This window comes from Megalops cyprinoides, chromosome 10 (genome assembly GCF_013368585.1).
Source record: "Megalops cyprinoides isolate fMegCyp1 chromosome 10, fMegCyp1.pri, whole genome shotgun sequence".
NCBI lineage: Eukaryota > Metazoa > Chordata > Actinopteri > Elopiformes > Megalopidae > Megalops > Megalops cyprinoides.
In genome coordinates, this window is record NC_050592.1 from 34,207,554 (window position 1) to 34,222,593 (window position 15,040).

At 44.0% G+C, this 15,040-nt stretch overlaps 1 protein-coding gene across 7 annotated transcripts in view; it reads left to right on the forward strand.

Moving 5' to 3' along the window:
• The window catches only part of LOC118784638 (F-actin-uncapping protein LRRC16A-like), a 114,092-nt gene that overhangs the window by 71,449 nt on the left and 27,603 nt on the right, over positions 1-15,040 (forward strand). For 5 of the 7 annotated variants that reach the window (XM_036538973.1, XM_036538974.1, XM_036538976.1 and 2 more), the window contains 10 exons: positions 1,502-1,513; positions 2,393-2,474; positions 3,548-3,647; positions 3,857-3,911; positions 5,829-6,001; positions 7,499-7,567; positions 9,715-9,808; positions 10,144-10,242; positions 11,167-11,295; positions 11,695-11,826. In XM_036538973.1, the coding sequence (XP_036394866.1) occupies positions 1,502-1,513; positions 2,393-2,474; positions 3,548-3,647; positions 3,857-3,911; positions 5,829-6,001; positions 7,499-7,567; positions 9,715-9,808; positions 10,144-10,242; positions 11,167-11,295; positions 11,695-11,826 (945 nt within the window). The remainder of the gene's footprint in view (positions 1-1,501; positions 1,514-2,392; positions 2,475-3,547; positions 3,648-3,856; positions 3,912-5,828; positions 6,002-7,498; positions 7,568-9,714; positions 9,809-10,143; positions 10,243-11,166; positions 11,296-11,694; positions 11,827-15,040) is intronic. The other 2 variants (XM_036538975.1, XM_036538978.1) reach the window with 1 other exon arrangement.

Sequence of the window (15,040 nt, forward strand, 5' to 3'; positions counted from 1 at the left end):
AAGTATAATTGTGTGCAAGGTTTATTTCTGTTTTAAAACTGTTCTTCACGGTTGCTAAGCCTTACATTTTGAAGGAATTGTTGCAATGCTTGATTCAAATTCTGTAGTGCAATTCCCCCATTTCCTTTAGTACCAGCATTTCAGCTCGTTAAACTGTGATTTGAAATAACTTGAATGCATATGCTGGTTGACAGCAGTTTGCTACTCGTTGAAGATTCGTTTACAGTCCTACATTCTTCCAGAGAATGGATTAATACTTTAAGGGCGACATGCCTTCATAAATTTACATAGACTTAATTTACATAGACATAATTGAACTGATGAAATCAGAGGCAGTGGGATAATTGCTAAGCAACATCAAATTGTGGATGGAAAAGTACCAGGATGGCTACCCTGTGGCTGAGAGATGAAAATTCAGTTAAGAGGATCAAGTCAAGAAAAACTCGAGACTTACCTGAGGGTTTTACTTGGGCCTCAAATTTGGATTAGATTTTAAGTTCAGGGGAAATGCAGTCTGCACATCCACATGCAGTCATGAGGAATTAAGCCTTCAGTGCCATATGTCTGTGTTTCTCTTCTGCCTAATTAACCACTTGCCAGTTCCCTGAACTGCATTTTAATTTATTCCTGGCAGTAGCCTGGCTTGGCATGTAGCATAGCATATCAGCACAGTGCAAGCGACACACTTCTTTGGTGCTGTTTTTCAGGAACAAAAACATTTGTGCTGCCAGAAGTGTAGAAGTCAAGCATATTGCCCTGTAAGCACAGATGCTAATAGTTAAAGCAGTCCGTACTGGCATATAATTGGCTCATTCAGTTAAGATAATTAACAGAGTGAGGTTAACCTCAATGAGATGAATACTAAGAGAATGACTGAGAGGGAAAGAGGCTGTGGCTAGGTAAGAAGGTAGAGTAAGGTGGCTAGGTAAGAGGTGTGCACTTTTAATTTCATCTGCAATACATTCTTCACATTACTGCCAGTGGGCTGAGTCTATTGACTGGTTAGATAATACTGGCAGGTGATGATAGCACAGTGTAATTTTTACACCCTGTGTTGCACACACCATTTCCTCTTGAAAGACCCATAAACATTCTGTACACGCTGCTCAAAAAACCCCTGCATAATGGACCATTTGGCAAGAAAAAAGGCAGGGAAGAGAAAATTAAATTTACATTGCTAATAATGTCACATCATCCTTTCACAAACAAAAAATGGGTATTAATGGATTAAACAGTGAGCTGCGGACGCTAATGTGCAGACGCTGATGGGCAGCTAACTTAATTAACATCACAGGATTCTGAGATCATTTAAAGCGAAGCGAATGATCTCGTGGGGTAGTCTTTGGGGTGTGATTAACCATTTGCTTGGGAAGCCTGTGCCTATTTGCATATTGTGACTAATACGTAATTTGGTTAGCGGTGTGTGTGCTGGACAGTTTGTGAGCTGATGTGCTTGCTCTGCCCTAATATGTTCTGTTCTCTTCCCTGTCACCCTCATAAGCTTGGCCACTGTGTAAGTATTGCTTCTGCTAACTGCCTCTGACATGTCTCGACTCCTCCTGGTGATTACAGTAAACTTACCATACAATAAACATATATTTCACTGCACTATATCCAGGACAGTGTATTTCCGTTTTTTTTCCAGTGTTAGAAATCAACAGTTTACTAATAATGTAATTATGGGAGTTTTCTTTATTTTTAAAGCAAGAATTCTGACATAATATACTCATAGTATGCCATAACACTCTGCTGTTACACCAAAAAACATGACGTGCCTGATTTGAGAATATAGATAAAGTATAATAGATATAGATATATAGATATAGTGTTTATTTATCTCATCTCACAGCATAAATTCACAGTTAGTGCAAAAAGTAAACTTTGATCAAATACTTAGTCCAAACTTTAACATTTCCCAACAGATGTGAACTGAAAGTGCACTGCCCCAATTGTAATCAACTCTTCAGCTGAATTGCATTGTCCATTTTCAGCCTTCTAGTGAACTTCTTATTCCGTCCTTCCTGAGACCAAATACCATTCATTTCTGTGCTTCATATATTTCCTAGTTTTCATAGTACTAACACTTACTCCATAATAACATAGAACAAATACTATGTAGCAACATTTAATCCACAGTAACCACATCAGTTAGGCATAGATGTTTTGATTCAGTTTTCTCTTTTTGTCAAATGCTGTAATGTTTGCCCTGTGTGGCACATAACAGTAATGAAGTATAAGATTTTGTTCCTGAATGAATGCTGTGCGTTTGGTTAAACCTCCCAGATACAGTAATGTTTGTCAAAGCCAGCGATGAGAGTTTTTATACTGTATTTTCAGTGGTTCTTGTTATTTGTGCCATTGCATCTCATTGTTTCTTCATCCTGCTGTGCAGTTGAGGTCCGGAGGCTCGCAGGTGCTGGAGGGATGCATAGCTGAGATTGCCAACATTTCCAGCCTGGACATTTCTGACAACGGTGAGATAACCGCACCAAACATTGGATTGCTGCTCAGTCAGTAGCTTCATGTAGTTCATGGCATATGACTTCCACTGAAATCCACCTGACTATGGAACACGTAACATTGTTACATTACAGCTGCTTAGCAGAGTGGTGTACATACCTTTTAGTTTACACACATTATCCATTTAAACAACTGGGTATTTGCTGAGTCAGTTTAGGTTAACTACTTTGCCCAAGGGTACAACAGCAGTGATCCACTGGAGAATTGAACCAGCACCCTTTGGACTACACTCCATGTTCCTTACCACTACATTGCACTGCCCCCATAATCACAGAGTGTCATCACGATCCTTAACAGTATGTTCAGCTGTAGTGCTGAAATTGGTCAAATTGAAGGGATGTTGTTCCCAGCGGTTGACTGCTGGCAGAAAAAGCGGGATCTGGGAGTTATTTTTGACCAGGCAACTTTCCCTTAAGCTCCTAATGACACTAGACAAGACATCTGGTTTTAATTAAGCCTTTGCTAATTAAACTGTACTTACTGCATAAATTTTACGAATTGCATTTGGCAGACTTGTGCCACTGTTTACGTGTATATGGAAGTACCATTTGCCACACACAGAACGGTCCTCTGTCAAACCTGTAGTAGGTTTTTTGTACAAAAAAAGACCATTCCATCTACTCAAATGACTTCATGGCTGAAAAAATTGCAATTCTATGCACATAAGGACCATTCTGTGTCACAGAATGGCTCTATTGCCTGTGCTGCAATAATTTGATGCTGTGTCAAGAATTACAATTTCTTGCATATAATGAAAATTTTATACCACAGCTGCTCATGCCTCAGAAGTAAAATTTAGAGTCATAATTGTGTGACACAGACTGTTCATTTGATTTAAAATGAGGTTCACAGAGGTAACTGATTCCATAAATTGGAGGTGTTTTTCACCTGTGTGTTGTAACGGTGAAGGTAAAGTGCAGCTGAACGGTTGCATGCTTTTACCCCAGCCGGCGTAGAGTCTGATACCTTGCAGCCTGTTCCTCATGCAGCCTCTCTCTGTGATTGAACACTGCTTGTTTTTGTCCAGGTCTGGACTCTGACCTGACCACTTTACTGGTGTGGCTGTCCAAAAATCGATCCATCCGGCATCTCTCCCTGGGGAAGAACTTCAACAATATCAAATCAAAGTAAGCGCTTGGTCCGAGGCCAGCAGCTAATCTGGGATGGGCAGGCTGGCTCAGGTGTGCACCTCTCTCTCCCTCAAGCGGCTCTGGGGGGGGGGGGGGGTGCATTAGCGTTATCTGGTGAGAATAGTGGCAGTGTATTGCCTTTGTTTGCAGTCTCTGGCTGTGCCCCAGAGACTTACCGTCGCGTTTGCTGTCTCTGTTCCACACAGAAACCTGGCTCCTGTCCTGGACAACCTTGTGCACATGATACAAGATGAGGAATCAGTGAGTCTTTAACATGCTCGTCCACATAACTGTCTGATTATTTCAGTGAAGTGGAGGGAAATATTTCATATTCTGTTAACAGTGCATTTACCAGAAAAGTACTAACATCCCTGACATGAGTGAAGGGTTGATTCCTGGAATATTGTAAAGATAAATTGGTTTTTAATGTATTTTATACTGTATATATGCGTATAGTCTCTAGATTCAGTTGTAGGTATATTGTAAGTATATTGAAAGGCTCCTCACAAAAGCAGTTTGTTAACATTGTCAATCATTGTTACCTCGGTACAAACAGTGTCAGATTGCAAAGGCCTTGGGATGGCTCAGTCTGGCCCACTGTAATGAAGATTGATTTCTGTATGTAATAACTCTCTCCAGACTTGTGTCTGGGAGAACAAAGCCCTGCATTCTATCTGAGAAGACAGGACAAAATGAAAACCCTCACTGGCTCCAGAACCAGAACAGGATGAGAGCACACTGGATTTTATAGTGTTTGAAGATGCTAAACACTATGCCTTTTAATTACCATAAATGAGCACCTCGAGTCACAATGGAGACCGGTGTACAAACTGGTGGCAGGATTAGTGAACAGACAGAATGTCCCTTTGAAGCACATTTCGGACCTGCCGAGCTGTGGTGGTTTTTCATTTTTGGGTGTCCCACTTGATGTGCAGCTCCCAGTGCCCAGCGGCTTGACCTTTGAGAGAATGAGATGCTGGGATCACAGAACCGCATCTACAGAACGCGAGGTGAAAGAGCACTTAATTTATGTGGCTGTGTTACATCACGGCGGGCACTTCCAAATGAAGGGATTTGCCTGGAAAATCTGTTTGGCAGAAAGTGGATAAAGCTTCTCTCTCATGGAGGAGCAGAACAGAGAAAAGAAGAATATTTTTCAGGAAGTATTTGTCCCCTGCTGGCTTAATCTTGATGTGACCTGACATTGAAAATGACACTGGAAAGGCAGCATGTTTCTAGAAACTGAGGAATGCAGAATGTGAGACTGTTTGGGATCGGTACCTCTCTGCAGGATGGACTGTCAGCTGAAAGTGGCCTACTTTGTTCTGTAGTTTGTAATGAACAAAAGGGACCACTGCCAAAAGGTGGTGTTCAAAGGGAAGCACATTGGAGTTGGAGACTGAAATGATGGGTCTGGGTTTTTTGACATGCTAGGAGCTGGTGCGCAGGGCAGCTCTTTCTCCTGAATTCCCACTCCCTTTCACCTCCGCGCCCCAGCTATCTGCTGTGTCGCATTAAAGAGTCGGTGCTGGAGAAAGCTCTTTGGTTAAAACGCGGGTCTGTCTGGAACACAACAAGATGCCCTCTCTGTCCCTCTCTCTGCTTCTTGTGAGGGGCTCACAGTGCTACAGCAAACCTTTGAACCACTCGAGCTGCAAAAATGTCTGGCCCAGGATTTGTGGAGTCCGGCCAGGGTAGATGAAGCAGAGGCAGTGGGCTTCCAGCTTCGGTTCTGAAGGTCAAGTGGTTTGGGAGAATCGATCCTCGCATTGACCCTGCTCCTTCTACGTGTTAATCCACCCAGGTCCCCTGTGCTCATGGCATTCAGTGGCGTTGGAGGCTTTTCGTTAATCTCTATCTCACTTCCTGCCGTAGTCTCATTATTTGAGTCCTCAAGAAATCCAAAAATCTGAAACAGGCGGACAAAAATAATCCTTTTTGCATATGAATCCCTGTGGATAGAAAATGGAATTGAGTTCCAGAATAGCAGAAGTGGAGGAAAGGATTAGATTCCAGCCATAAAAGACTGAAGTCTGATGAAATGTTCCTGCTGAATGTAGTGTGTGAATGGCTATTGTGAGAAAATCGTCCCGTTGGGCTAACATTTGGTAATGATGTAGGGCACTGTGTGAGGCCTTTGGGCTCAGTCTGTCCGTGTTGGAAATCCACCCTTCCCAGCCTTTGACGTCCCTCTCGCTGGCGGACTCCAAGCTGAAGAGCGACCTGACCATCGTCCTGAATGCACTGGGCAGCAACACCTCCCTGACCAGAGTGGACATCAGCGGGAACGGCATGGGGGACATGGGGGCCAAGATGCTGGCCAAAGCGCTGCAGATCAACACCAAGCTCAGGTAGCCCCCCCTTGGGATGGCCGGTGCAAAACCCAACTTTTCCATGTGACTGTTTTTGATGTGGGTGGGTTAGCAGTGGGTGATGGCCTTTCTTCATTTCTTGGGGTGTACTCACACTAGGCCTGGTTGCCTTATACAATGTCCGAGCACGATTGTCCCCCTCCCCACTCTCCCGCTTGCCTGCGCTCACACTGCGTTTTTAATGTTCCAGGCCCGAGTACGCTTACGTCATCACGATGTGACTTTTGTGTTGAAGAAAAGCGCTCTCGGACAGCACAGTGGAGTTCATGATTGTACTTATTTGGTGGCTTATTTGGAGTTGTTTTGGGTGCGATGACAAACGACCTTCTCACATGCCTTATAGATTTATCGATTATGCAACTCAGCGATTTTCAGTTAATCGTGCTGCACGCATTTTTACGGTGGCAGCTAACATTTCAGTCATTATGCTAAGGGACAGACCAGTATTTTGTGTCAGATTACAGTAGCCTAATCACAATAATGTTAGCTAATGTTAACCAGTTATGGCTACTACTTGTGTGTGCGCTACTGTCATCATCACAACAACAAACAACTTCTATTACTACTTGGATAGTATACTACAATTAATTAGTGAATATTTGGGTTAATAACGGGTCTGGTTCTCACCTTATTGATGAACGTGAATTGTAGTTGGCAAGTAAAGCTCCAAATTCCTCCCTCAACGTCAGCTGCCTCCGTAAAAATCTTCTTATACATGTAGCACGATAACTGAAAATCGCTGCGTTGCATAAACGATGCTAACTGGCTGGGGAGCTAACATTAGCTATCTAGCGATAGATTTGACAAACATAGCTAGTTAGCTAACAGGCTACCTATCTGAACGATTGTTGAAGACTAGCTACTTGAACCGGTTGGCTGCTTTATTTGTGATAGCCTACTCTTAAGCCCCTGACAACAGCAATGCTTACATTGCCACGTAAAGTATGGTTAGTTTTATTTTGCTTGCTAGTTATCAAGATAATGTGGGGATCCATAGAGTTATTTTTAGGGATAGATCTACAGAACTAACCAATCCAAGATAGTTTGGGAGGTAGCCAGCTTGTTATATTTTAGGAAGTCAACTACCTAATCAAATGATGGTTTAAAGGATTTATTATTACTGGGCGTGTAACTAACAGATATCCAGCTAACTGTTGCTGTAACGGATATATTTGTTAAATGGGACAGTCGCATCATTGACGTCATGTTCGAGTTCCGTGCTCAGGCATGGTTAGCGACCACACTGATGCATACCATGCCTGAGTCCAACTGAACCGTGCCTGAGCCCACCTCTTCAAGCGGGCCCGGGCACAGTACAGAGCGATCACACTAGTCAAATGAACTGGACTTTAGGGGTCAAACATGCTCTGGAACGGTACGGATCACCTAGTGTGAGTACACCCTTAGTTAAACAGTGTGGTTTTCCTTTCTTAGTCCTGCCTGGTTTATGACGGCACTGCTTACGATCCCACACAGGACGGTCATTTGGGACAAGAACAACGTCAGCCCTCAAGGCCTGCAGGATGTCGCCGCAGGGCTGGAGAAGTAAGTGTGTGTCTCTGTGTGTGTGTTTGTTTTCATGTATGTGTGTACGTATTCCTCTGTGTCTGTTTGGTGTGTGTACATATGTGGCATGCATGTGTGTGTACATGCAATACATGTACTCACATTATAGACGGTATGTCTGGTTGCATGTGTGTTTGTCTCTCTGGGTGTATGTGGGATGTGTGTAAATATTGTCCACATATATGTGTGCGTGGTTGTCCTTGTCTGTGTGGGTGTATGTATGTATGTACACTGTGTATGTGTGAGTGTGTGTGTGTGTGTGGCATGGGTGTGTGTGAGTGAATGCGTGTATGTACACTGTGTATGTATGGTATCTATGATTGTGTAATTTGTGTAAATGTTGTTTGTTTATATGTGTGTATGGGTGTGTGTGTGTGTGTGTGTGTGTGTGTGTGTGTGTGTGTGCGCACCCAGATGTGAATAAAACAGCTCATTTCTATCAATACAGCTTTGAAATCTCTGCTCCTCTGTTTTCCTCTCTGTTGAAGTCTGGCTCATAAAGGCTGCACAGACGTGTGGCCTGAGGGGGTGTCCTGCTTCGTATCCCAGGGTGCACTGGGGCTCAGGCATGTTTGTGAATGGCGGGGGATGAAGCTGTAGTGAGAGACAGTGAGGTTGTGGGGCTGGGAACAGGAGTGCAGAGGCCTGTGGGGAGAGGCCTGATGAAAGCTCTTGCCTGAGTAAGACGTGAACTCCTGGACGTGGGATTAAAGAAGCAGCTGTAGCCTTCAAAAGCTCTGAAAGACTGTGAAAACCAAGAGATGAAACAATGAGGCATTGTGGTTCTCCCTGCCCTGTCAGGAGAGAAGGATTTCTCTGCTCTTCTTTCATCTTCCTGGCCCGTTTGCTTCTGGCAGTGTAGAGAGACACAGTAAAGGAAAGGAGAGGGTGGGGTGGAGAGTATGGGGTTTGAGCAGACTCAATCTTTTGGTATTTACATGCCAGCGCATCCAACGGCAGATTACCTCTGCTTGTGCCAGAGTATCCAGTTCTGTCACTGAAACAACATTCATGTGCCATTATTACTGCAGGGCTGGCACCAGGCAGCTGTTTCCCAGAAAGGGGCATTCTGCTGGGGGGGGCTGGTTACTACCAGCCAGACCATGGGGCAGTGCTGTAACCGTGGCAGCAAGAAAGGTGTGTGTGGGGGTGGCAAGGGGATGAGGATGCCTGTGGTTATGCTGGGTATCTGCATATCCCCAGCCCCCCTTACAGGGTATTCATTAGACTCCAGGCTGATCCTGGCACCCCTTTCTCTGTAGCTTCCCTGAGCATTGGCTCCACAGCCAATGAGGGGGTGGGTTCAGGGACTCAGCTTTCAGTAGCTGGCTCTCAGCGCTGTGCCCGGCTCAACGGGTCAGGAGGTCAGCGTTTCTGAAGCGGTGGTCACTGGCTCACAGTCACAGTTTTACTCAGGTTGAGACTTGAGAGGACTTGAGAGCCCTCACAAGCACATGCAGATGGCCACACCGCTGTATCGATCGTAGATCCCCACATGAGTCCCGCTTTCTTTGCCAGAGCGGGACACAGGGCTCTCTCGCAGGAGCAGAGACGTACCCCGCTCACATCACCTGAGGCTCACTCAGTCACATCTGCTTGAGGCCAACTTTCCTCCACCATGAATATTAACGAGCCTCGCTATGCAGAGGATCAGTGACCTCCCTAATCAGGCCGAGTCAGAATCACTTAGCACAGGAAATGACTTCACATCTGATCTGTGTGATCTATGTGGCCTCAGTGCAACTGCTTGTCATCCAGTCTCTCTGATGTCAGAAAAAGAAGGTGACATTTTATAGGGAGCATTTCACCTATGTAATGTTACACTGTAATTACACTGCTCTTAAATAAGTAATTAAGGTGCATAAAGGAGGTTACAGAAGTACAGGACACACAACATACAATATTAATGCAATTATTAACATTATGAACAACAATATTAACAACATACATTACACCAACAGAATTTTTGAAGGGATCGTTGCCAAAGGTGTCACTTCCAAAAGGTAGACAGTCCAAAAGACATCTGTTAGTTTATAAATGAATGCTGGGTGTTGAACTGATGAACTCATGAGAGTGAAAGTTCAGAGGTCACATGTGAATTGACTGTCTCTCACTGTTCCTGGCAGAAACTTCACCATCCGCTTCATGCCGATCCCCATCATTGACGTCTCGCAGGCCCTCAAGGCCAGCCCGGAGAAGACGGAGGACGCACTGCTGAAGGTGGGGGCGACTGGAGAGTGGACCAGTGCTTCACGAGGCTGCTGGATGGCTTTGCCTGCATGCATAAAGAGGAGCTGATTAAACAGGAGGCTAGCATGGCTCCCTGAAAACTTCTGTTTATGATTTTTGCTTTACATGTGTATCCGTCTGAAGGTTGAAATGGACAGGAAGATGTGTGTTTGAAAATGAAGGTGAAACCCAGGCAGACTGTTTAGTTGGAAATGCTGAACACTTGCTAGTACAGTACAGTAAATGGCCCTTGTGAGGCAGATGTGTGAATGCCTGGTATGTGTAGATGTGCCTTGTCGACCTTGTGTTTCTTATGCCCTTCTCAGATCGAGAACTACCTGTTACGGAATCACGAGACCCGCAAATACCTCCAAGAGCAGGCTTACAGACTTCAGCAGGGCATCGTCACAACAACCACGCAGCAGGTGAGCTCGCACACGGGATTCTCATGTGCCCTCCACGGAGACAGGTCACTTTCCCCTGGGGATAAACAAAAAAAACACGGTGACATCCTGCCACAGCCTGACATCCTGTCACATAGTCCCTTCTCTATATTTTCTCAGTGTGGTATGAATTCTGTTTTGTCTCTGGTTAGCTTTGGTTTTACCTACAGCTCCCCCTGCCTAAATCTGTGGGTACCTCATGATTCTTTTATGAAAACACATTGGGACAGTCATCACCATCACATGTACCTCATCACAGTTGAGCTTTGGTCTGGGACATATGGTAGGCTAAACCTAATACAGTACTCAATTTCACACTAATTCCCTCATTAACTCCCCCCCCCCCCCCCCCCCCCCTCCAGACTGCATGCAAAGTGTCACAAGGGAATACTCTCTCAATTGCACTAACTTCCACAGTGGCACTTACCTGACTGAAAGTCTGATTATTGGAGTGTGATGTTGGCTATTGTGGCATAGTGTGACATGCTTGTGTGGTCTGGTGTTTTCTGTGTGTGCTCATGGTCGTATGGCATTATCATGTGTTCATTTGTACCTTGGTAATTTGGTCTGCATGGATGAACGTAAATCTCTTTGATCAGCCTGTAGTATTTTTCTGTTGTCCAGTAGATGCTAGTTTGTGGACTAATAGCACCTGTTAGGTGGCAAATTATCTTGAAAAATATTGGTGTGTGTAAAAATTTGCTAGGTAAATCAGTCTTCTGTAGGGAGACTTACAAGATAACGCCTTGAAGCATGAAACAAGATTTTGTATTAAGCTGCTGAACCGAGGAAAGGACAGGAGTAAGCTTGCTGCCAGGGTTCATCTGATTGGTTTGAGCAGTGCTGGAATGAGCAGGGAGCTTAATCCCACATCTCTGTGACCTCTGACCTTTCGCGTTCGCCCAGATGATCGACAGGATCTGTGTCAAAGTCCAGGACCACCTCAACTCTCTGCGCTACTCGGAGACCGACGCCATCTTAGAGGATGTGAAGATGGCTGAGAACTTCATGAAGGATGCCAGGAACTCCAAAACGGTGAGGGAACAGTACATCAGCCTGTGAGAGGACAGAGCTGACAGGCCCCCTATAAGCTGTGGTCTTTTCTGCGGAGGTTTACATTCAAAGGTTTTGCATCTATAAGAGTTCTTTAATGGTGTTATGAAACCACATCTTTGGTTGTGGGAGGGAAGCCTTTATGGAATCTCTCTTAGCATACAGTATGTTAACTGACTTCACCTCAAATACCTCATTTTGACTCTGCTTCTCTGATTTCCTAGTTCTCATTTTATAAAAATATTTCAAGATGCAAGGGGGTACAATATCAAATAAATGACATCATGCTAAATTCAGAATAGCGGACCTGTGGTTTAATGTGAGGGAGGTCAAAGGTCAGGTGTGAACACAACTCTGATAGGTCTCTGCCGCCGTTCGCAGCTCCTGCCAAACCTCTACCACCTGGGTACTGCGTCCCGAGACGAGGTCAGCGGTGCATCCGCTGGCCCCATCCAGGAGAAGCTGGAGTCTGTGGCAGGGGAGGTCACCAGAGTGATTGACGAACAGCTTCAGGTAAGGACTCCACCCCAGAGGAGTTTAGCTAGTTTAGTTTATTAGTTTATTTATGCACAACATCTTAGTTGCAAAAGATGTAGCAGTGTTGCTAATTTACATCTGCAGTCCTTAGGCAGGAAACACATTTAAACATTAAAATACATTAGGAAGCATCATATAGCAACCTAATATGCAACATTCACAAACAAAACAAGGACAGAAGAAAAAAAACATGACATTTATTATGCACTAATTAGCCATAACAAAGGCAAACATCCTTGAGCCAACCTTTATTCTTAAATTAAAATTTGTGAAACTTGTGGATTCCCTGCCAACTTGACCATGAATGCTGTTTGTCCAAAAGGTGTCATCCTGAACTGTGCTATACAGTCACCTCTCACTGAAGCCCTTGTCTCCCTAGCACTGTCCCTTGAAAGTCTTATCTCCCTAGCATTGTCCCTTAAACACCTTTTTAGTGGATGAGGTGCCAGTTCATGAAGTTATGCATGTTTAAGAAATGCTGTGCCTTCAAGGTGCTGGTGGTCATTTGCATTAATCTGTCTTGATTTATTCATCATTAATAACAGAACTGGATAAGGGCAACACCTTGCAGATGTGACCACAAAAATATTAATGTTGAAGGACTGAGACACAGATCAAGCAATCAAGTGATCAAATTGTAATTGATGTGGTGAATCTTCACAAGGAATTTGTCACCTTTGGATGTCCTGCACTTTTGAAGTCACTGCAGCACATGCGTTCATGAAAGGACTCACAGGAGTATGTGAGGAAAAGATGCGTATTCAGATGTGGGGTGTTTTTTTTTTGTAGATATTCCTGTCACTTAATTTATGTACTTTTTGTGTTCTCTCTAGGTCAGTCTGTATAAGAGCGTCTGCTTTGCAACATAATGTAAATCTAAAATGCACGCTGAGAAAAGTAAAACAAAGATGTTGCTGTCCTCTCAGGGCATGGCTGAAATTTGTATCAGTCAAACCTAGCAACTGACTTAGTACTATAGGTAAGATCAGAACAGGGCAACGCTTCCTAAAGCTTACCTGCTTGCCTGAAGATTTAGCCATGACCAGCTTTGTAACACTCAGGCAGCTTAGAGAGCTGGTGCAGTTATCCTGAGTGGAACAAATGCAGTTAGCAGCTTGAAAGGACTTCCCCTTCTTCCCTGTTTTGTTTCCCTGACTGTTTTTCACAAGTAGCAATATTACAAATGGCAACTTGTTTTTGTCTGGAGAGCCGTCACAATTTTCACAACTTTTTTGCGACCCGAGATGGCAGGTATTGAATGATTGCGCACACATGACTACGTGCATAATTTGTGAACCGCGACGTCTTCTCTGCACTGAGTGCCTGTCATCCTTCATTCGGAGTGGTAATTACCTTTAATCGCCGCTATGAAAATGAACATTCTGAAGGAGGCTGAGAGACAGAGGGAGTTTCGCAGTCCACTCAGTTTTGTTTATTGTAATGAGATGCCGACCTCTCCGCAGAATACAAACAAGCCTGTGTTTGTGAGTATGTGTGTGTGTGTGGGGGGGGGGGCTGCCGGCAGGAACAAGCAGCCTTTGATTGGCTGAAAGAAGCTGTGGTAGAGAAGAGCTTCCTATCAGGTTTCACTGAGCAGACTTCCAGCTGATGGTGCTGGGGATAAGGAGTCACACAGAAACCCTCCTACCTGTTACAGTGTACAGCTAAACAGATGGGTTTGAATGAAACATGGGGCACAGTATTGCTTTTCATTCCTATGCAGACATAAATCCTGATGAGCAAAGGTGTGTAAAAAAGTACAGTACAAATAATAAAACAACACTTGGAATGCTCATCAAAGCTGTTATGAGATAAAATATTTGACCAATAACGCTTCATTAGTAATGTAAAAGCATGTCAAAAGCAGTTACAATCACTTTTTGATATTTTCTCTTTCCTCAAACCCTATTAATGTGCACTGATGCAAAAATCAACCGCAAAGGTTTTTTTTTTTTTTGTTGTGCTTTAGAACTGAGAGAACTGTAAGAACTGAAAAGATGTACTCAAGAAAAATATGAAAACATGAAAAAAGCTGGAGGTGTGTCCAGTTTGATGATCTTGCTTTCTCATTGTGCCATTTGAAAATGGCCACATTGGTTAATATCCCAGCATGTATCTGGAAAAGCTTGTTATGTCTGCCTGTTTTCTTACCTGACCATAATCCCTTCGTAGTCCTTGGTAGTTTTTGTTTGTTTGTTTACTTTTTCCTACTTGAACAGTGGTTGTTTGAAGCACAACTATGGCCAAGTGCCTCTGATGTTGTCACTCTGTCTCTTTCAGTCTCATTGGCTGGTGTGGAGTGCAACCCTTCCAGTCCAGTCTTTCCTATTGGCTGACAGGAATTAGGCCCTCTCCACTGAGGTGGAATCCTACCCCGGTTGTTTAGAGTGAAACATTTCTTTTGTACGTGGGTGGGTTTGGAGGCCTGCCAAGACGCACTCAATAAAAACAGTTATTTCCGTGAAGATTAGGGTGAATGCAGATCTCCTGTGTGGGTGGGAACTTTCCCCGAGCTGCTGGTTGAAATGCAGCAGAGCTGAAGCAGGCTGCTGGCTGGACGTGGGTAGCAGAACTCTTTGAGTCGACTCCCTCTGAAAGTTCTCTGGACAAACACGCAGGTCATTTCACATGAGGGAGGTTAAGGAATTTCCTCCTGTCCCCAAACTCGGTCCCTAAATCCCCTCAGAGTGAATGAAACCAACTTCACCCTTGTGCTTTAAGTTTCCCCCCTCTTGGATCATGGATGTTTTTCCCTTCTTTGACTTGGTTGCACTCTAAGGTTATGTGGACAGGCTGGATATAGCGTGTTATTCACTCAGTGGATGCGCTTATCCAGAGCAACTTCATTTACAACCTGTCATATATGCTGAAGCAATTTGGGTTCAGTGCTGTATCTTGCTCAAGGGTACAACAGTATTTCTCTGGCAGGGAATCAAACTGATAGTCTTTGGGTAACAAGCCCTGCTTTTTATCACTACTCCAGACTGCCGCTGAATGAATTACTAAATTTGTAATATCTTCTGAAATTGGTGAAATTCACTGTGCTCAGCGTCAGGTGCTGGATACAAAAACCCTACAGCTTAACACAAATATAGAATTTACTCTTATCTAAATCCTTTTTCATTTGGTTCTGCAAACTATTTTGTAGAACCAAGTAGAAGTAAAAAAAAAAGTAAAGTAAAAAAAAATA